We start from the raw sequence: 21,318 nt of genomic DNA, 5'->3' as shown, positions 1-21,318 counted from the left end.
ACAAGAAGTAGCAGCTGCCAATCTTGTTGGTGTGTATGTGAGTGTGTGCATGTGGAGGCCAGAGGTCAACCGCGGATAGTTTTTTCAGTCATTCTCTCACTGAGCCTGTTGTGTTGGCTCTGTTTCTTAATAATTAAACTATTATACAACCCAACTAGCTTACACAAGAAGGAAAAAAGGTTAAAGAAACAAAAGAGTGAACCTTCCGGTATCCATTCCACAGGATGGATCCTTAGGTGTCTCTCTGTCCCGCGTGGTGGTCCAGCTGGTCTGCAGCTCCACACGTGCTCCAGCCCAGGCTGCACTTGTTCTTCTCTCCTCCCCACCTGCCTGAGTCACATGGGAAGGGCGGTCTCCTTCTCCCGTTGAGGGTCAATTAGAAAAACAATAGTCCAGTTGGGGTTCCCAGGTCTGCTTCCTGAATTCTAGGCCCAAGATGGCTCCACTCAGTCTGTCACAAGGTATTCATGGGGTGCCCCAAGGGTAAAGCCCTTAAAGACTGCTTCCACCTGTGACAAAGCTTAATCTTTCCCACACTGTTGCTAGTTGATTTGGCTAGGCTGGCTGGTCAGTGAGCTCCAGGGACCTGCCTTTCTCCGCACTCTCAGAACGGAGGCTATAGATGTGCCACTGTTTTTATGTAGGTCATATGACTCTGAATGCAGGTCCCTGTTGCTTTTATCCACTAAGCTGTTTCCTCAGCTCCCAGCTTTTTCTTTTTTCTTTTTTTTTTAAAAATATTTACTTACTAATTACACAGTGTTCTGCCTGCATGCCAGAGGAAGGTGTCAGATCTCAGTGTAGATAGTTGTGAGCCACCATGTGGTTGCTGGGAATTAAACTCAGGGCCTTCAGAAGAGCAGTCAGCGCTCTTAACCTCTGAGCCATCACTCCAGCCCCACTCCCAGCTTTTTAAATGGGAGTTTAAGCAGCTGTTTCAAAAATCGTAGGGTGTTGAAGTTATTTTTATAAACTGTTTTTCAGCTCATTTCTTAACCCAATTATCAAACAAATAATTGAGACTCTTTTATATTTGTTTAGAATTAAGCTTTACAACACAGGCTTGGGCAGTTTATCTCTATGTTATTTTGTCGTCCCCCCCCCCCCAAGCAAACATCCCAGTGATAGTTGTACTTTGTAGCTCTCCTCAGCTCTAGCTCCTTCCTTCTGTTCTTCTTTGGACCTCTTTCCCTGGCTGAATCCCCTGCTTCCTCCCCTAACTCCTCCTCCCCTGGCTGGCAGGAAGTCCAGCCCTATTCTCTCTCCTGTTCATCATTGGCTGTAAGCTGCTTTATTGACATATCAGGGGGACAGTTGAGGAGTAGAGTCTATACAACGTTTGGACAGGACATGAGAATTTAAACTACACAATAGCCTTATGCCTACAATAGGGTCATAGTTTTCATCCTGAAACAGCAAGCTATGGTTTACTGCCTTCTTGAGGGGGTAAATGCAGTGTGGTATAGGCTCCTGTGCCTCAGTTTCCATGCAGCCTGTAGTGTGTGGTAATAGCACTCTCTTACATGCATGAGCCAGTGAATATTAGTTGGGGAGACAGGAAGAATCTCTTGCATTCTGAATGACTCAGGTTTAGTTCCAAAGCTGGTCTCACATTTACTTTGTAGCCAGAATGACCCTGAGGTTTTGATATTCCTGCCTCCACCTCTGCAGTGCTAGGATTACAGTGATGCACCAACATGCTGTGTTTATGCAGTGCAGGGGATTAAACCCAGGTCTTTGTGCTGACCATACACTACACCAACTGAGCTATAGCCCAGCCAGATTTCTCTCTCTCTCTCTCTTTTTCTGAAGCTTTATTTATTTTTATGTGCATTGATATTTTTGCCTGCATATTTGTCTGTGAAAGGGTGCCATGTCCTCTGGAACTGGAGTTACAGACAGTTGAGAGTTGCCAGGTGAGTGGTGGGAATTGAACCTCTGGAGGAGCAGCCAGGGTTCTTAACTGGTTGGTAAGCCATCTCTCCAGCCTTGATTTTAGTTTCTTTATGGTCAGTGGAACACTGCTCAAAAGTGATTTAGACTGGTGGAGTATCCAGATCTGTCGTACTTGTAGCCTGGTGCTCTGTCCTTCACCTTTTGCCCTGCAGGAATAGTTTCTAAGGCTTTTCTGTGTACTAGAGAGGAAAGTGCCTGGGACCTGGGTTTGCAAAATGACAATTTGGAGCCATCTTAGTTACACTCTTTCCCTCCAACCCCAAATGTGGTCCTTGTAGGGACCGTTATCAGCTCACAACACCACAAGACCAGGTTCTCAGCACAGAGACTTATTTGCCCCACAGGGACAGAGGACAGGGAATAAGACAGACAGGAAATAGAGGATGAGGGAGAGATAACGGAACAAAGGGCATGGGGCACAGGTATTTGTCCTGGAAGGATGACATAGGACTACCGTGGATAGAGAGGAAACAGATGTGGCCCATAAGCAAATATCAGTTTATAATGGTAAAAGGGGAAACCCCATGTTAGGATGAGGCATTTAATTAGTGAGCCAAAGGGGGCTTTGGTTGCTTGGCTTCAATACTTTGATAGCTGGACCTTGGTAGTCAGCCTGAGGAGGAGGAAGTGGCCAAATAAGGGAATGGACCTTGGTGGCTGGCTTTAGGAGTGCAGTCTAATGGTTTTTAGCAAGGCAGAGGGAATATGGGAGGACAAGCCTGCCAGAGCCATGTTTGCCATGCTTGGGCTAGCTAGAGCCTCTTTAATTCTCAGTTCTTTTTAAAAGATATCTTTTGGTTTTTTTGGAAACTTCATACATGGATACAGTGTATTTTGATCCTAAATTTACATCTCTTGTTTGGTTTGTTTTTGTTTTTGTTTTTTGAGACAGGGTTTCTCTGTAACCTTGACTATCCTGGACTTGCTCTGTAGACCAGGCTGGCCTTGAACTCACAGTGATCCGCCTGCCTCTGCCTCCCAAGTGCTGGGATTAAAGGCATGCGCCACCCCCGCCCAGCTCACAGATTTTGTTTTTATGGAAGGTGCAACTACTAATGACAGTCTTTCTGCCTGAGTGAGAAAATGAGTTGTTATTTATCCACAGGGTACATGGTTTTAAGATTGCTCAAAATTGTCAGAACTTTTTCTTTTCCCTGGGCACCCCAGGCCCTGTCCTCTACTCAAAAGCAGAGATCCATTTGCTTCTACGTCCCAGGATTTTATTTTTTAATTTATTTTGGTCAGAGATTTTTCTTAATGATTATCTAGTGTTGACCTGTGGTTTTTGTTTGTTTCTTTTGTTTTTATTTCCTCTAGCATTGTATCCTACACATTGTCTTTTTAAAATGCTTTTTAAAAAAAAGGTAGATAGAGCAATGGCTCTCAGGGATTTAGAGCACTGCCTGCTCTACCAGAGGACCTGAATTCAATTCCCAGCACCCACATGGCAGCTCACAATTATCTGTAATTCCAGTCTCAGGGGATATGATGCCTTCTTCTGGCCTCTTGAGGTACCAGGCACACATACGGCACATTGCGTACATAAAGGCAAAACACCCCTACACATTATTTTTTTTTTTTAAATCCTTCTCAAATCATTTCAGAATTCAGTCAGAGCTCATCTTTCATTCTTCTTGTGATACTGGAATTGTTGCCTTCTTGGTCCAGAGATAACATTACTCAGGGAGCAGGAGTGAGTCTGCTGTTATTTCATTGATTGTAGGAAAGCTCTCGCGCTCCCTCGTGTGCACTCTCTTTCTCCCCTGCCTCTGCCCGCCCCCCTCTCTCCCCCTTGCTCTCTCTGGTTCTCTTTCTTCCTGCTCTGTGCTGTGAAAAGGGAATTTAATGCCTCACACATGCTGGGCAAATAGGAAGGCTGCTTACCAGTGAATGAAAGAAAAGGAAACACGACTCTGGTCCCAGGTTTCAGCACCAAATGATTAAAAAAGAAAGAGTTGGCTCCTGCCTTAATCCCAGCACTCAGGAGGCAGAGGCAGGGAGATCGCTGTGAGTTCGAGGCCAGCCTGGTCTACAGAGTGAGTCCAGGACAGCCAAGACTATAAGAGAAACCCTGTCTTGAAAAACTAAGGGGGAAAAAAGAAAGAAAGAAAGAAAGAGGAAAGGAAGGGAACATGAACATGACTGCTCCTAGGTATGGGGGAGGTATATGGGAGAGTGTAGTTAGAGACAGGGATATCCAGGAGAGTCCAGAGTGGACATGACCAGACTGAGCTAGGCCATGTGAGGATAAGGGAGGAGGGGAGGAGAGGGGAACCAGGTCTAGCAGCCTGGAGGCCAAAGGTTAAAAAAAGGGGATCGGATTGCTAAATGGGAAGAGTAGACCAACCCGCTGAGCCCTCTAGGAGGACCCTATAACAGGTTGGAACGGGCTGGGGGTGGGGGATGATATGCTGGAGAGCATGGCTGCCAGGTCTGCTTTGATATGTTAAGTAGGCACCTCAGCCGCTTGTCCCAGGTTTGAAACCTAACAACCAGCACTCCAGATTACCTCAGTAGTCTTTCATCCTTGCTGTCTGATTTGACAGCTCTTGCAGTTGGACATGCTAGAGATGAGGACACCTACTTTCCTCAATTAAAAAATGAGGAAGGTGGAAGGAACCTTAGACATCCTGAGCTGATGCCACTTACTGAGGTTTATAAAAGGCTGATGTTTTTAGATTAGGTTTTAGTCAGGTCTCGCTATATAGCTTAGGCTATCTGGAACTGCCTCATTTCCCCCTTCCCCCACTATTAAGATAAAAAGGATACAAGCCTGGCAAGGTGGTACTCGCCTTTAATCCCAGCACTTGGGAAGCAGAGGCAGGCGGATCTTTGTGAGTTCAAGGCCCGTCTGGTCTACAGAGTGAGTTCCAGAACAGCCAAGGCTACACAGAGAAACCCTGTCTCAAACAGACAGACAAAAAAGATTACAAGGATGCACCACTACACCCTGATTTCCCCCCAGTACTGGGGGCAGAATATAGGGCCTCAAGAATACTAGGAAAATGTTTTGCCTGTGCATTTAGCTTTCTTGCTATTTAGCCAGATTTGCAAGGGTATGTTTAATAAATCAGACTTAATTTTTGTCACTGGGTCCTTACTTTAACAGGATTTCTTGTCTGGTCTTGCTCTTTATCAAAAAGTTAATGGTTGTCTATTAAGTGAACTGTGGGATTGAATCTCCATAAATTAAATGAAGAAAAATATTTCCTGAGTAATGGCAGTGCCAGAGTTCAGAGCCCTTGGGCCATTTATTGTATAAACTCAGAAACTGTTTATCTTAGATAATGTGGTTTGCTTAGGGTGTTGAAAGGCCCCTGTTATCAAATGTCTTGTCAAGTAAGAGTGATTTAGCTGTCTGTTGTCCCCAGCATCTAACACAACTAATATCAAGCTGAGCCAGTCCACACAATGGAGTGTGGACTCTTTTCTACCTTGGTCACATGTCTTATCTTGAAAAGAACAGGTATTACCATTTCCTCACATTGCCACAGAACGGCTGAGTTTTCTGGTATGACTTGTCCAGAATCATATGAATTAGCTAGATTTTTTTTTCATTAACTCTTCCTGATTGTTTCACAATCTTCCAGTTGCTCTTTCTTAGTTTTGTTTTGTTTTGTTTTTGTTGCTTGAGACAGGGTCTGATATATCCCAGGCTGGCCTTGAACTCATGTGTATCCAAGCATGACCTTGAATCCCTGATTCTCCTGCCTCCACCTCCTAAGTGTCAGCTTGTGTTACTGTGTCTAGTGTACTAAACTAAGTTGGGGATTGAAACCCAGGGCTTTCCCAGTTGTTGGTTTTTGTTGTTGTTGTTTTGTTTTGTTTTTGTTTTCCCCCTGAGACAAGGTTTCTCTGTTATCTTGGCTGTCCAGGATTCTTTGTAGACCAGACTGTCGTAGAGTTTACAGAGATCTGCCGGCTCTACCTCCTTAGTGCTGGGATTAAAGGTGTGCACCACCACACCTGGCTTCAGTTTTTCATTCTTACCAACAACTTTCTCAGTAAGAGATCGGCATTTGAGGGAGCATTATATTTCATACAATATTTTTATGTATAGCTTCTCATTTTAGTCCTCACGGCATATTTGAGAAGGTAAATCTTGGCCTCTTTTGTGTTGAGGAAACTCAGCTTTCAGGAAATTAAGCCATACATTGCCAGGAGCTACTGAGTATAAAGACTTCGTCTCTCAAACTTAAATCTCTTTATTCCTAAAGATCAAGCCTTTTGTGCAGGGTCAAGCTTTACCTTCCACTCTTGAAGATGAGCTGCGTTTCTAGTAATGTTCAGCAGTAAGTAGGAGTCCAGAAGTAGCTTGCAGTACCCTGGCAGACCCGCTCAGCATGTCCCTCCAACATAAGCTGCTAGTGACCTGGGAAACAGATCACATCTTCTCTGTATATCCATTTGCTACACAGAATGCAAAACTGGCCCTGGTATTTAGTTAACTCTTTTCTTTTCTGGACGGGCTTTCTCTTTGTAGCTCTGCTGCTCCTTTCCTCAGTACAGAATGAATACAAGAAGTCTTTCTTTAGCTCATCAGATGGGAAATGAACCCATCTGTTCAGTAGTCCTTAGGTCACACTTCTGTGTGGCAGCAGTGCTCTGAATTACCTGGCCTTGTGAAAATTTCTGGAGCCAGTCCCCATGAAGGAGAGTTTCTTTGAATAGCATCGGCTGTTTCAGGAAGTCTTGGTGCCTTCACAGTGATTTAACAGGAGCAGCAGCTTTCAGTTGGTTGCAGGTCGGCTGGTGGATCTGCAGGACCCTTTTGCTGGAAGTCTCTATGATAAGACAGGAAGTGCTGCTTCACTCAAATCAGGTGGAAGAATAGAAACCAGTAGCTGATTGGGAAAATAGCTGGCGGTACGAAAGTTACAGCGTAGCAGTCAGTTCTTAAAAAAGAGGCACACAGAAGTGACCTTTCTGGGACTTGTGATAGCAGAAGGGCCAAGGACTGACTTCCTGTTGACTAGTTCAGGGCAGATCTTACTTTCCAGTTTCCTTATACCATCCAAGTCCTATCTCTGGGTTTCCTCTTTACCCTTTTCTTCCCTGTGTCTCTCTCCTCCCTTTTTTTCTTTCCAATAGGATCATCCTACAGGTGGCTAAGTTGTCCAGCAAAAACCATGACTGAAGAGTTTTCCAAATTTCATCACTATAATTGTTTAATGTACGTACATACTGATGTAATCCATGCTGGGCCAGCATTCCACCTCTGAGCCATACTCACAGCCCTGTCTTGTCTGTTATACACAGTTGTAGTCAGTGGTTCGGCTTTTTAAAAAATATGAACTATTCTGTTCATATCACAGATTATCAGCTTGCCAGAGCTGAGCTAGCATTCCATTGTTTACTGTCCTTTGAACAGCTCACTGCCCTTGGGTTTTAGGCTGTGTGATTTATTTTCTTACTTTATAGTATGACTTTTATTATTACAGTACAGATTGCTATGAGCAATTTTTCCCCTAAGACAGGGTTTCTCTGTGTAGCCTTGGCTGTCCTGGACTCACTTTGTGGACAAGGCTGGCCTCAAACTCACAGAGACCTGCCTTCCTCTGCCTCCTAAGTACTGGGATTAAAGGCATGCGCTACCCCCCACCCTATGAGCAATTTTTAAAGTGTGTACAGATCAACAGAGGATTTGGAAATGCAGCTTTTCAGAGGTTGAAGATAATTATTTCCACTAGGGCAAGGTAATTTCTTAGTGTCACCCTAACATGGTTATTCCCTTGAAGAAGGGTGACTAGGCAACAAGAATGGGCACAGGCTGTCTCCCTCGACAGTACCCAGTGTTGGTTGTGTGGTAACTGAGCTTTCTCAGGAAGGGGAGGGAGCTTTCAGACACCCTGAGGACTCGGCATTCTTCAAAGGGAATAAGTAAATTGAGCTTGGAGTTTAGAAAACTATCAAAGTGGTAGACAGCAGGTTATTCGTATTTTAAAGTTAAAAATAAATGCTAGAAGGCTGAGGCAAAGCTGGAGGATTAAGACTGAAAATAGCCTGGGCTGGGAGTGAGTCACGGTGTAAAGATGTAGTTTGAGATGCTTCCTGGCCTGGCCATCATGAGGGCATACTTGATCATCCCCAGGATGTCCACTGCATACACCAGTAGGGGCAAGGAAAAAGAGTTTGCCAACTTCTGTACTAGCGGTATTTGATGGAACACGATAGACTTGTATCTGGATTCAGTCGCTACCAAGTGTCCAGGGGCCTAGAGAACACTGACTAAGGAAGCATTTTCCTAGCTAATGAAAAAAAAAATTACTCAGCTATGGTCATCTGTTCCTGCTAGGAGGCTATGCAGCATATTATGTACTATGGACACATTATGTGTCGCTTAATAGAAAGTTAAAAAAGAAAGAAAGAAAGAAAGAAAAAGAAAGAAAGAAGGAAAGAAAGAGAAAAGAAAATAGCCTGTGCTAAAGTGGGCATAGTGGCACACACCTTTAAAGTAGAGGTAGGCCTGATCTCTGTAGTTTCAAGGCCAGGCTAGACTACATAGTTCCAGGACAGCCAGAACTATGTGGTAAGACCCTGCCTCAAAAAAAGAGAAAGCAAAGAAAAAAGAAAGAAAAGGAAATAGTCTGGGTTGCATAGCCAGACTATTGCTCTTCTGTCTCAACTTGCCAGCTGCCCAAGTAATGGCACAGAGACCTGTCAAAGTTGTTGTTGTTTTTTTTTTTTTTTCAATCCTGTGCCCACCCTAGCTCTCAAATAATGACATGGAGACTTACTATATTTGTTTAAAGTTTCGGGCACTATAGCTGGCCAGATACTGAGCTGTTCTAACCTGACTATGCTGGACTGGCCTACTTCCCAGGCAGATGGTTCATTACTAGCTTCTTAGTCTCACTCTGGCACCTCCTTGTTCATCACTCCTCATAGTGACTCCTTGGTCCCCACCTGAGACCCTCTCAGTCTCTCCGAACCCTAGAAGTCAGCCATTATCCTCCCCTGAACAGCTATTGGCTGTTCAGCTCTTTATTAACCAATCAGAATGAGAGTGCCAACGTCTGACTGCAACCTGATCTCTGAAATCAGCATTTGAATACACAAGTCACCAAAACAAACAAACAAAAAAACCAAACCATCCTCCAACAGAGACCTTTGTTTTGTTTTTTGAGACAGGGCTTCTCTGTGTAGCCTTGACTATCCTGGACTCGCTTTGTAGACCAGGCTGGCCTTGAACTCCCAAGTGCTGGGATTAAGGCATGCGCCACCACCGCCGCCTGAGACCTTTTATTAATATAAAAGCTTGGCCTTAGCTTAGGCTTGTTCCCAACTAGCTAGGATAATTTAAATTAACCCGTTAACACTAATCTACATTCTGCCATGTAGCTTGTTACCGCTCCTCAGTACCAGCACCTGTTTCTACCTCTGCATCTGGCTTGCCAAATCCCCAAGCCTGATTCTTTCTCTGCCAGGAAGTCCCACCTATCTTCTTCTGCTTTGCTATAGGCTGTTCAGCTCTTTCTTTACTTAAAAAAAAAAAGTTTATTTAGGCTGGGCGTGGTAGTGCTATTTTCATTCTCAAGGTAAGATACATACTGTTGGTATTCTTAACGCCTTTCCTCTAGTCCCCCATCCTTTATAGGCCTTGAACTTTATTTAGCCACGGATGATCTTGAACTCCTGCCTCTATTTCCAAAGTGCTGGATTACAGGCAGGTGCCATTATACCTGGCTCTTTATCCCCTCATCCATCCATCCGTCCATCCATCCATCCATCCATCCATCCATCCATCCATCCATTGATCTGATTAAGTTTTTTGTTTGTTTGCTTGTTTTACATCAACAAGTATTTGTAGAAAGGCCAGTGCTCTGTGTCCTGGAGCTAAACAGTAGAAAAGACAGCTATAGCCCTTTGTTAGAGCCAGAGTTCTGCCTTTTGCTGGCTGTAAGGACAGAAGGTAGGGGCTTGCAAATGGTAAGATTGAAAAGGATGCTTAGTGAGGGTAAAGGGCACTGAGAGGCGGGATACTGGACTGTGATGCAAATTAAGTGCTCAGAGTATGGAAATGATGAATGTGTAGGATAGTACCTAACTCTCCTTTCCCCTTTTGTTTGTTTGTTTTGGCTTTGTTTTTTGTTTTTCGAAACAGGGTTCGAAAGGACTCAACTCAGAGATCCGCCTGCCTCTGCCTCCTGAGTGCTGGGATTACAGGCATGCACCACCACCGACTGCTTAGCTCCCTTTGTTTGTTTGTGGTTTTTTTAAAGATTTATTTATTGTATATGAGTGCTTTATCTACAGAAGAGGTCACCAGATCTCATTATAGATGGGTTTTTGAGGCACCATGTGGTTGCTGGGAATTGAACTCAGGACCTCTGGAAGAGCAGGCGGCGCTCTTAACCACTGAGCCATCTCTCCAGCCCCCTCCCTTTGTATTTTTAAGAGAAGAAAAAGGTTTTGTTGGTCAAGAAAACTACATTCCCAGAATGAGCACTTACAGTGATTAAATTTAGCCACTGCTATCCATTGTAGTAATTGGGTGCAAGCATTATTTACAGAACCATTAAGGTGGTGAATGGCATTAGTATTTTACTGTTTGCTCTCCCTCACTGCAACTGGTGCCCTGTGTGACTGTGCCTGTCTCTGCCGTTGCCATGCTGTACTCTGAAAAGCAGGGGATCTGCAATTCTAAGGTGCTCGGCTTTGTATTCAGCATCATGGTGCACCTTAGAAGTTCTGGAATACTTAACTGTGCTGCACCCTTCTCTCTTATGGGCAGCCAAGGGTTCTCATCTTGGTACTTTCTTTGCCTTGTTGCTGTCTGGCACTGAGAGGCTAGAAGTACTTCTTTTGTTTTTGTTTTTTTGCTTTTCAAGACAGGGTTTCTCTGTGTAGCCTCGGCTGTCCTGCACTCACTTTATAGACCATGCTGGTCTCGAACAGTGATCTACCTGCCTCTGCCTCCCGAGTGCTGGGATTACAGGCGTGCATTTTACTCTTAATGGCCACCTGTCTTTACATTCTAATGGACAATTCTGTGTGCCATATAGTTCAGAAGTAGGTATGCTTTGGAGTCGAGAGAATGTTCTAGCTTGTACTTTGTTGTTTATCTTTTTATTTTATTCTTAGATTTCACAAACTTCAGTCAAAATGTAAGTAGAAGATCTGGCATGTTGGCACATATCTGTAATGTAGCACTCAGGAGGCTGAGGCAGTAGGATTATCACAAGCTTGAGTTCAGTTTGGGCTTACAGAGCTATTTCCAAAAAGCTTAGGAGGTTCAGGGTGTGTTTAAGATAAAAACTGAAGGTTAAAAACTTACTGCTCTTACAGAGGACCTGGGGTCCTCCCATCTGTAATTCCTCCAAAGGATGAGATTCAACACCCTCTTCTGAGTTCTCTGGGCATCAGGCATGCACATGGTATAAATACATACATACATACGTGCATGTATGCAGGTAAAACACTCATACACACTAAGCTTTAAAAGCCATTTAAAAAAAAAAAAAAAAGAGGACTATGTTGAGCACACCACCACCACCACCACAAAAACCCTAATATGAACCTGTAGGGTTCTCCCTTTCCAAGGGCCTTTTTCTTTCCTTTTCCTTTTTTTTTTTTTTCTCCTTTTTTCTGGTTTTTCGAGACAGGATCTCTCTGTGTAGCCTTGGCTGTCCTGGACTCGCTTTGTAGACCAGGCTGGTCTCAAACTCAGAGCGATCTGCCTGCCTCTGCCTCCCAAGTGCTGGGATTAAAGTTATTTACCATCACTACTGGATTTCCAAGAGCCTTTTCTACACTGCTGGACATTGAAACCCACGGTCTCACGCCGGCTAGGCAAGTGCTTTAGCCTGAGCCTCAGATGCTCCTACTTCAAGGGCTGTTCTTACACCTAATTCACTCGTAGAAAAGGCTCAGTAAATAAGTACTGATTGAAGTAAAAAATTAAATTTCTTTTTCCTTGGCCCAGATTGGCCAGATATGGCTCCAGAGTTGGAATATTTGTCTTTATGGATGACTGTTAGTTGTTGCTGTTGTGCCACACTGTTCATCTAGACGGGTCTCCAAGTGGGCTTCCCCTTTATGTACTCTAATTGCTAGAGTGAAAGTCTCTAGGGATGGAGGATGAAATTGTCATATTATGGAATTGTATTTCCCAATCTCAGCCTTGACATAGGCCAAGAGAGTCATTCATCTAGCTTATTATTTCACGCTAGTACAGACTAGCTGGGGACAGTTTGCTTGTAGTTGACTCACTTGAAGGTGTCTCTGGCTTGTTGAGCTGTTCTGTTCTACAGAGGAGCTGTTAGGTACAGTCTGGCTTAACTAAATTCTTGCCAACACTCTGCTCTTATTTATTTCACCTGGCAGCCCACACAGAACTGTGTTAAAATGGAAGCCATGCATTGCTTAATAAGCTAACAGCTCCTGCAGATTTTATCTTTTTTTTTTTAATGTTGCTTTCTTCCAAACATGCAGAAAAAAACAAAAGACAAAAGCTGAGAAATTTTGTATCCCTTTTACCCAGACCTCATTTCTGCCTCATTTGCTTTCTTGCTTCACACACCTAGATCCATCCTTCCTAAGTGCTGACAATAACTGCAGAGAGCAGCATGCCATTTACTTCTGAATACCAGGCTGTATTGCCTAAGAGCAAACCAGCATTATTGTAACTCACTGTCCATCTTCTGAGATGCTCCCAGCAATGGCAGAGCTTTGTTGTGAAAAATAATCTTGAGGTGCAGAGGTGTCTCCTCAGCTAGTCACCAATTCCTTGTATCTCTACAGGACCAGAGTGAGGGCAGCAGGAACTACTCAGCAACAATGTCTTCAGAGTTGGAGACCTCGGAGGGGGTAGACGAATCAGAGAAGAACTCCATGGCTCCAGAAAAGGAAAACCATGCAAAGTGAGTGATAGCAACTGGCTGCTTCTCACCAGGAGGGCCTAGCGCCTGTCCTGCCCTCTGCCAGCGTGCCTGGCTCAGTCTCTAGTGGTACTAGGGAATGGTCAGCAGCCCTGAGCTGTATGGACCCTGGGATGTTTGGTTGGCACTGCAGTGCTTGTCCAACCTAGGCTGTTCCCCTTTCTCTATTCTGTTATCCAAGGAGACAGGCCAGATCCTGCTGGGAGTGCTGAGGTGGGTTTTATGATACTTATTTTTCTCTTTCTCCTCTTAAAAACCAAGTGGTGCCAGGTATGGCAGAGACAGGCAAATTTTTGAGTTGGAGTCCAGCCTGGTCTACAGAGGAAATTCCAGGACAGCCAGGGCTACACAGAGAAACCTCATCTCAAAAACAAAAAAACAACCCCACCTGGGCTAATAAGGAATAATGAGAGGCAAAGCTGGCTCCTCTCACAATGTCATCGTAGCAGATGTGTCATCTGAGCCTTACTCTAGGGCAGCCTTGACTTGCTAATCTCTCTGAGACTCAAATTACTGGGTCCCACTTCACATTGTTCCTAGCCTCTCATTAGAGTCCTGTCATCAGCTAAGTTATTTCTTATATCTTAAAATAATTGCTAATAAACCAACTTTCAGCATGTGGGGTGACACAAATTAACCTCTTTTCTTTTTCTTTTTTTGCTTTTTCAAGACAGGGTTTCTCTGTGTAGTCTTGGCTGTCCTGGACTTGCTTTGTAGACCAGGCTGGCCTCGAACTCACAGCAATCTGCCTGCCTCTGCCTCCTGAGTGCTGGGATTAAAGGAGTGCACCACCACACCTAGGGCACTACAAATTAATCTCTTAAAACAGTAAAAACTGGGGCTGGAGAGATGGCTCAGCGGTTAAGAGCACTGCCTGCTCTTGTAAAGGTCCTGAGTTCAATTCTCAGCAACCACATGATGGCTCACAACCATCTTTAATAAGATCTGGTGCCCTCTTTTGGCATGCAGGCACACATGGGGGCAGAGTACTGTATAAATAATAAATTAAAAAAAAAAAAACTGTAGATGCTAGACCACAGGAGAAGCAAATTTTTCTCATTCTAACAGACTGTGTTTATGGATACACAGGAACACTGTCTGGATTCCATTGTCTTTTTTTTTTTTTTTTTCCTTTCCTTTCCTGTTTTCTTCTTTAAGACAGGGTTTCTCTGTGTAGCCTTGGCTGTCCTGGACTTGCTTTGTAGACCAGCCTGGCCTCGAACTCACAGCAATCTGCCTGCCTCTGCCTCCCAAGTGCTGGGATTAAAGGTGTGCACCACCACACCCGGCTGGTTCCATTGTCTTTATGATGATACTTTTCTACCTTATCCATTTATTGGTTTAACTATCTGGTTCTGTTAAACACAAAACCAAGAGGCAGGTGGATCCCTGAGTACGAGGCCAGCCTGGTCTACAGAGCTAGGGCTACACAGAGAAACCCTGTCTCAAATAACGAAAAGAAAAAAGAAAAAACTAAGATCTTGGTCTCAGTCTCTCAACTATCATCTTCCCACACCTAGGCCCACCCATCCTCGTAACATCCCTAGAGGAAGGCAGCTCTTTCTGGGCTGGATTAAGTTTTGTTCTTCAGCCAGTAGGTGGCCACAGAGCAAAGCACCATTCATTTGGGTGCTTACTAACATACACCGTGGATCCGGGCAGTCTTGAGATAGTAATCTTCATGTCCTCTGAGGTCTGGGGCAGATTGTCACATCTGCTTGCCCTGTGCTCACTGACAAGGCTCACCTGCTCCTGATGGACTGAAGTACTGTCTGAGGAGCTCCTGGTTGCAGTCTGTATCTGGGGTCTAGACTGGCCTTTGCCTTTGCCTTTCAGTTCTTTCTGGAGAACTGGAAAGCATTGCTGTCTCACACACAAAACTCCTCTCCACAGAATGGCAGACCTTTCTGAGCTCTTAAAGGAAGGGACCAAGGAAGCACATGACCGGGCAGAAAATACCCAGTTTGTCAAAGACTTCTTGAAAGGAAACATTAAAAAGGAACTATTTAAGGTTTGTGCCCTTGGTCATATTGGGGTGGGTGGTGGGGTGGCTTTAATTGGCTGAGGAAGTTGCCCTGCAACCACTCTGAGGGAGCGAGTCAGGCTGCATAGGCCAGGAGGCTCTAACCCTGGGTCCTCTAGCCTCTAGCCTTAGCTTCCCTAGTGTATGGACGAAAGGTATGTGCCACCATGCCCAGCCCTGTATTTTTCTTGGTGTTAAGCCATGGCTGTCTGAGCCTAAATGGAGTAACAAAAAATGTTTGCAAATATTCACTGTTTTATTACAGAAGCTTCCTCAGTGTATTAGTTCATTATATTAAAAAAAGGTTGCTGGGTGGTATGTAGTGGCGGCAGCGGCCGCAGTAGCAGCAGCACACACCTTTAATCCCCGCACTCGGGAGGCAGAGGCAAGCTGATCTTGTGAATTTGAGGCCAGCCTGGACTACAAAGTTAGTCCAGGACAGCGAAGGATACACAGAGAAACCCTGTCTTGAAAAACAAGAGTCACAGTTGGGTCTTTGGGAACTGGGCAAGTGGCTTTTGTGTTGAGCCACTCTTAAAACATGGTGGGTTCTAGAGCTACTGGCTTGGCTGATAGCTCTCCCCCACAATCTTCTATCACACTCACAGCTGGCCACTACTGCACTTTACTTCACATACTCGGCCCTTGAGGAGGAAATGGACCGCAACAAAGACCACCCAGCCTTCGCCCCCTTGTATTTCCCCTTGGAGCTACACCGGAAGGAAGCACTGGTCAAGGACATGGAGTATTTCTTTGGTGAAAACTGGGAGGAGCAGGTGAAGTGCTCCGAGGCTGCCCAGAAGTATGTAGACCGGATTCACTATGTGGGGAAGAATGAGCCAGAGCTTCTGGTGGCCCATGCTTATACTCGTTACATGGGGGACCTTTCGGGAGGCCAGGTGCTCAAGAAGGTGGCCCAGCGGGCACTGAAACTCCCCAGCACTGGGGAAGGGACCCAGTTCTACCTGTTTGAGCATGTGGACAATGCCCAGCAGTTCAAGCAGTTCTACCGGGCCAGAATGAACGCCCTGGACCTGAATTTGAAGACCAAAGAGAGGATTGTGGAGGAAGCCAACAAAGCTTTTGAATACAATATGCAGGTACTACTGGGCACTGACCATGGAGCCTGGTCCATGGGGTGGTAACCATGGATATATGAGCTTGATCCCTTTAGCAAGAGTCAAAGCCAGAGGTTTCTCAAGAGGCTATTGGTAGCATAACAGATGAGTTCCTACATGCTCTAGAAAAAGGTGAGGGAATCAGCCATCAGAGAATGTGGGGCAGTGTGTGGCTCCCTGGAGGCCTGAAGCCCATGGCATTTGAAATGTCTGAAAATAGAGCTGTCTCCCTCCCTTCCATTGAGGAATGGGTAGTTTCATTTGTAGTAAAGACTGATTTGCTGAGTAGTAGGTTTTACAAGTCTTAGGTAGGGCTGATGATGCAGAAGCCATCTCTGTCCCCAGCCCTCAGTGTCAGGACAGCTGTGGATACGCGAGTAGAGTTGTCCAGCAGCAGTCACCCAAGCTCCACTAAGATGTGCAGGGCACTGCTCTCTTTTCTGGCTCCATGTTCAGCTGGTTTGCGGTCCCAATCTAGCTTCTCTGGGTGGTGTGTAGGATACAAATTCTGAGTTTGCCTAGTTGAGGAATGGCTCCTGATGACTTCTGCTCCTCAGATATTCAGTGAACTGGACCAGGCTGGCTCCATGCTGGCCAGAGAAACCCTGGAGGATGGGCTCCCCATACATGATGGGAAGGGAGATGTACGTAAATGCCCCTTTTATGCTGCTCAGCCAGACAAAGGTAAGTTATGGGTCCTGAACGACGTTTCTGGAATGGGTATATCATTGCCCTCCACTGATGCCATTTCTCCTGTTGTGCTGCATGCAGGTACCCTGGAAGGCAGCGGTTGCCCCTTCCAGACAGCCATGGCTATACTGAGGAAGCCTAGCCTTCAGCTCATTCTAGCTGCCACTGTGGCCCTGGCTGCTGGACTCTTTGCCTGGTACTACATGTGAAGGACCTGCCTATTGTTTGCATCTTACCCCAAGTGACCTGTTCCATCCCCATCTCAACCTCTGACAAAAACTACCACCTCAGGTGACTTTTCTAATGCTGGGTTTGAGAAAACAAGCAACCAATAAAAGCCAGACACTAGAGCCTCTGCCTAGCAGCATCTTCTCTTGCCAGCCAGGTGCACACCAGACACAGGCTGTCACTGCAAGGCAGCCTTGGACCTCTGATCTGGCAGTGCTTCCGGACTTGTGCCACTTAGGAAGCCTGGGCACATTCTCTTCACTCTTACCAGCACTTGGAGTAGTAACTGCCTTGCTGGGAGCTCGCTGCCCACACACCCAGGCTTTGTGGGAAAGGGCCATGCCAGCTGATGATGGTTCACTTTTCTAAGCCTCAGGGAGTCTTTTGGGATGGAAGCCATTCTTCAAAGCCCTCAAAAGCTTATCCTGCTCAACGATGATTTCCCTAAGAAGTCTGTTAGCCTGAGCTAATTGGTATACTTGATAGTGCTCTAAAAACAGATGCTACACACTTCCCTCCTTCCTCGGACAGGGTAGTCTTTTACAAACAGTGGCATGTTGCATACAAATTGACTTTTGATGACAGCCCCCACCACCTGCCATCTCTGACCAATTCTCAGCACCTTCTTTTTCCATGTATTCCTGCTGAACATCATAAAGATCCTTAATATATGTTTGGACCTGTGATTTTTTTCCTAACTCAAATCCTTGAGGTTTCTTACTTTAAAAGCACATACTTATATTTAAACAATTCATGGTCTAAAATATTTTATTAGTAGGAATCTATTCCTATAAGTCTTATGTGGAAAAAAAAGATAAAACAGCAGGGAATTTAAACCACCACCTTCACAGTTCAGATGATTGCTTTTACCAAGGTCTGAGTACCCAGACTCCAGTGTTTGTTTAGACTAAGGTCTTAAGTCCAGTCTTGTTTAAAGACTAAAGAGCAACAGCTACATGTTAGGAGGTCACTGAGCTAGGACAGGGCTCTAGTTCTCAGGTTCTGCCGACTGGATACCTAATTATGTAAATAGTGGATGGAAACCAATGCCCTGGCCCAGGAGACCTGGGTCCTAGGGCAGGTCTATATATAATTCTCGTTTGGTGTGATTTGGTTCTTAAATGTGTTACTTTCCAGAAGACCCAGGCTCCTGCATTCCAGTAGAATACCTGTAGTCCCACCCTGTCCCTCAGGAAAGAAGGAAGCCAGGCAAGACAGCAGAGGCCCAGGGCACAGGAGTAAAAGGGCCAATTTAATGAAACTACAAACTGGGACCAGGCCACAGCTCACAGTGATAGGAGGCCATGCAGTGGTAGTGAGAGACCAGGGGAGGGACAGCAGCAGGATACAGCGTCCACATGGGCATATTCACAAACCATTCAGGAGATGGACAAATTTGGGCTTATACCCTGGGCATGACTCAATGTCCCCAGGCCATCTCCTCCATTTGTGACTCCTTCCTGGTTCCCAGCCCAGTGCCAGCTGTCTCTACTGAAATGCTCCAATATGAAAGCAAGTCAACTATAGCAAAAAGGCTGGTGCTTACGTGAAACAAATGAACCTACAAGGAGGTTCTTCTGATCTTCGATTATCAAACCACCAGGCAGAAGTTGCACCCATACATTGCACAGACACAAAAGTAGACAGGACAGGCTCATGGGCATTCATTCCTTCTGGCTCCAGAAAATTAAGGGGTTCACAGAGGTTTTTCCAGAAAGGAGATCTGCACACTGACTGAGTCAAGGAGGCTAGGTAAGAACAAGTAAGCAAGTTCTTGGCTACCAGGGCTTTAACTAGCCCAGCTTCCTTTTTGCCTTATACCAGGCAGCTCTTGGGGACCTCCTGGACAGTGGGTAGAAGCCCTGGGTTTCCATACCTGAGAGTTCTGAGGTCCAGGGTTGGCAGTCATTTCTTTCTTACCCGACCCTGGTACCCCAGACAGCACACCCCACATAAACCCAGGCCTTAAGACCCTTTCTTGCTTGGGTCCACTTAACCCTACATGATGCCCTGACCTCATTCCAGCAGGTCAGGAAGAGCTGTTGGTCCAGACACAGCCCTCACTATAGGGCCTCGTCTGGGACCTGTTGATGTTTTCTCGGTGCTCTCTTGGTCCCCAGAAGAGTAAGGACCAGCCTGGACCTTATATAGAAAAGGAAGAATGAGGACCCAGTAAGGGACCCTCTTCAGCTTGTCTTCTGGATTGTAAATGCCCAAGCAACACACAAGATCAGTGCCACCCCCATGCCACCCACTGGCTCTTGGCCTCAAATCCAACGGAATTTTTGCTGGAAGAGTTGGATGCTTAGGGAAGGGCAAGGAGAGGACAGGATTTCCAGGGTACAGTGGCAAAACGTCCAACCCTAAGTAGGGGTGGGGAGGGAGTAGTGACCACTGAGCATGGGGAGCAAAGCACATGGGGCCAGACTGATTGGTGGGGGAGTCCAAGTCTGGCTCCGTTAGCACAAGCGCTTGTATGTATAGATGTAGGCTTTGCAGCTGGGACACGTGTGCGTCACATCCTTGAAGTCATTGATGAGGCAGGGGATCAAGCAGCAGCCAAGATCACACCTGAATTGAAGACAGAGATAGGCTGAGGCCTGAGGAGAAGAGTCAGGCAGCATACAGAGCCCCAGCAGCATCACCACTCAATCTGTGCCCCACACCTACCCCATGAAGCAGCAGAAGAAGCCCAGCACAAAGTTCATCAGGCCAATCTCGTAGGAGATCTTGGTGGTGATAGCCTGCTGGCAGTGGGGGCACACTGTCTGCACAGGCGCACCTTCAAAGATCTCTCCCTGCAGCACTGTCACCGTGGTGGCTGCTCCTGATGGGACCAAGACTGTAGCCGTGTGGCCCCCAGAGCCAGGGTAGGGCCCTGGTGGGTAGGGCCCTGGTGGGTAATAGCCCATTGGTGGATGAGGGCCTGGAGGAGGGTAGAAACCTGGAACAACACACAAGAGAGAGGTCACTCACTGGCTGGCTGACTGGCTGTAAGAATACAGAATAGGATCCCTGCACTCAGAGCACAAGTTACAACTTCCTGCCACCTTCCTTGAGAGGGCCAGAAGTCAGCAGGAATAGGCCTTACAGCTGAGGCCTTGATTCAAATGTAATGACCCATTTGATCCCTACCACACTGAGACCAAAACATGCTGACAGAGAGCTGGGAGCCTCTGTTCCTTCCATGCCTACAAAGATGAGAGCTTCAGCAATACGAAAAGTATCATTTCTGTTCTACATACAAAGCTGCTTTTGTGTGTCAAATGTCTGATATACTAAAGATAACCCAACCCAACCCCACCCCACCCCAGATACTGTAGGAACCACAGACTTGAGTGTAGTACCAGACAGCTACAGGTGAACAAAGGGCTAGGCCTCCATTGGGGGTTTATGTCCTTAACAGGGGAAAAGCCCCACCACACCAGTCCTTAGCATGAACCAGTGTAACTTTCCCTCAGTGGATGGCAAGTTCTCCTTGCAACTATTTTCATTTAATATGAAATGACTGATGACTTTCCACAGTGAATTTGAGGTGGCAGCTGCTCAATGCTTCCTTTAGTTCTCAACTCACCTGCAGGCATGTAGGTGCCATCTGCATTCATGTGAGGGGGCACAAAGCCAGGCTGAGGCACTGGATGACCAGGTGGCTCATAGGGTGGGGGGGCAATGTCAGCAGAGGGCAGTGGCATGCCTGGTGGCGGCTGCATCACAGCTGGGGAGGTACGGCCTGGACAGAGAGGGCCAGAAAGAAGGTGGCTCAGCTAATCTCCACACACAGGTTGGGCACAGGGTGACCCTGAAGCAGGATTTGAAAAGCTTCAACTGCACTTGGAATGGAGAGAGAATTGTGACAGGGACCCCAGAAGGCAGAGGTCACGGAAGACCCTCAAGATGAGCCAATGACATAAGGTACTGGCCCAACAGCTCCATCTAGGGATCTTACCCAAACCTCTACCAAGGATAATTTAACTCCCTACCTGGGGTGGGTGGGGCTCCACTTTTTTCTTCCAGCAGTGGGGCTGTAGGGCCTCCTGGATAAGGCGGGGGTGGCTCATTAGACATCTTGCTGCTGCTTCTGGACGAGGAGGAAAAACAAATTCAGCTCCTTGCTCCCATGGAAGGTCAACACATTAGGTTGTGACCATCTTCAGATGCCCACCCACCCAAGAAGTGTTTTCTCTGGCTCAAACTCAGGTACCTGATCTCTGCCACCTTCTCCGGTCCTCAAAAGCAAATCTAAGTATGTGGAGGATCAGGGTTGCTGGCTGGATCCAGTACCCTTGGCAACATCAGTGACCATTGAGCTCCCTCTGACACTTGGGCTCTACCTCTACCAGTGACAACCCACCAGATCTACCATCCTTTATACTGCTCCATGGCCACTTGTATTTCTTCGGAAGCTGGAGGATAAGGACAAAAC

At 46.1% G+C, this 21,318-nt stretch overlaps 2 protein-coding genes and 1 pseudogene across 2 annotated transcripts in view; 2 read left to right on the top strand and 1 right to left on the bottom strand.

Moving 5' to 3' along the window:
- Hmox2 (heme oxygenase 2) overlaps positions 1-17,505 on the top strand; it is a 28,435-nt gene extending 10,930 nt beyond the window's left edge. The window contains exons 3-7 of the mRNA XM_051168367.1: positions 12,700-12,818; positions 14,730-14,847; positions 15,468-15,959; positions 16,535-16,661; positions 16,749-17,505. Coding sequence (XP_051024324.1) covers positions 12,736-12,818; positions 14,730-14,847; positions 15,468-15,959; positions 16,535-16,661; positions 16,749-16,876 — 948 coding nt within the window. The 5' untranslated portion in view covers positions 12,700-12,735 and the 3' untranslated portion in view covers positions 16,877-17,505. The remainder of the gene's footprint in view (positions 1-12,699; positions 12,819-14,729; positions 14,848-15,467; positions 15,960-16,534; positions 16,662-16,748) is intronic.
- Positions 7,989-8,188, top strand: LOC127208786 (NADH dehydrogenase [ubiquinone] 1 alpha subcomplex subunit 1-like; annotated as a pseudogene).
- A 1,147-nt stretch (positions 17,506-18,652) lies between the features above and the next one.
- Cdip1 (cell death inducing p53 target 1) lies at positions 18,653-21,031 on the bottom strand. Its single transcript, XM_051168366.1, has 4 exons — positions 20,876-21,031; positions 20,470-20,625; positions 19,566-19,839; positions 18,653-19,466 (listed from the first exon to the last, which is right to left on the bottom strand). The coding sequence occupies exons 1-4, from the start codon at positions 20,958-20,960 to the stop codon at positions 19,355-19,357; spliced, it is 627 nt and encodes a 208-aa protein (XP_051024323.1). The 5' UTR covers positions 20,961-21,031; the 3' UTR covers positions 18,653-19,354.
- Positions 21,032-21,318: the final 287 nt, after the last annotated feature.

The sequence above is a fragment of the Acomys russatus genome, chromosome 25 (genome assembly GCF_903995435.1).
Source record: "Acomys russatus chromosome 25, mAcoRus1.1, whole genome shotgun sequence".
In the NCBI taxonomy this organism is placed as follows: domain Eukaryota; kingdom Metazoa; phylum Chordata; class Mammalia; order Rodentia; family Muridae; genus Acomys; species Acomys russatus.
This window is presented reverse-complemented; position numbering and strand designations above follow the sequence as displayed.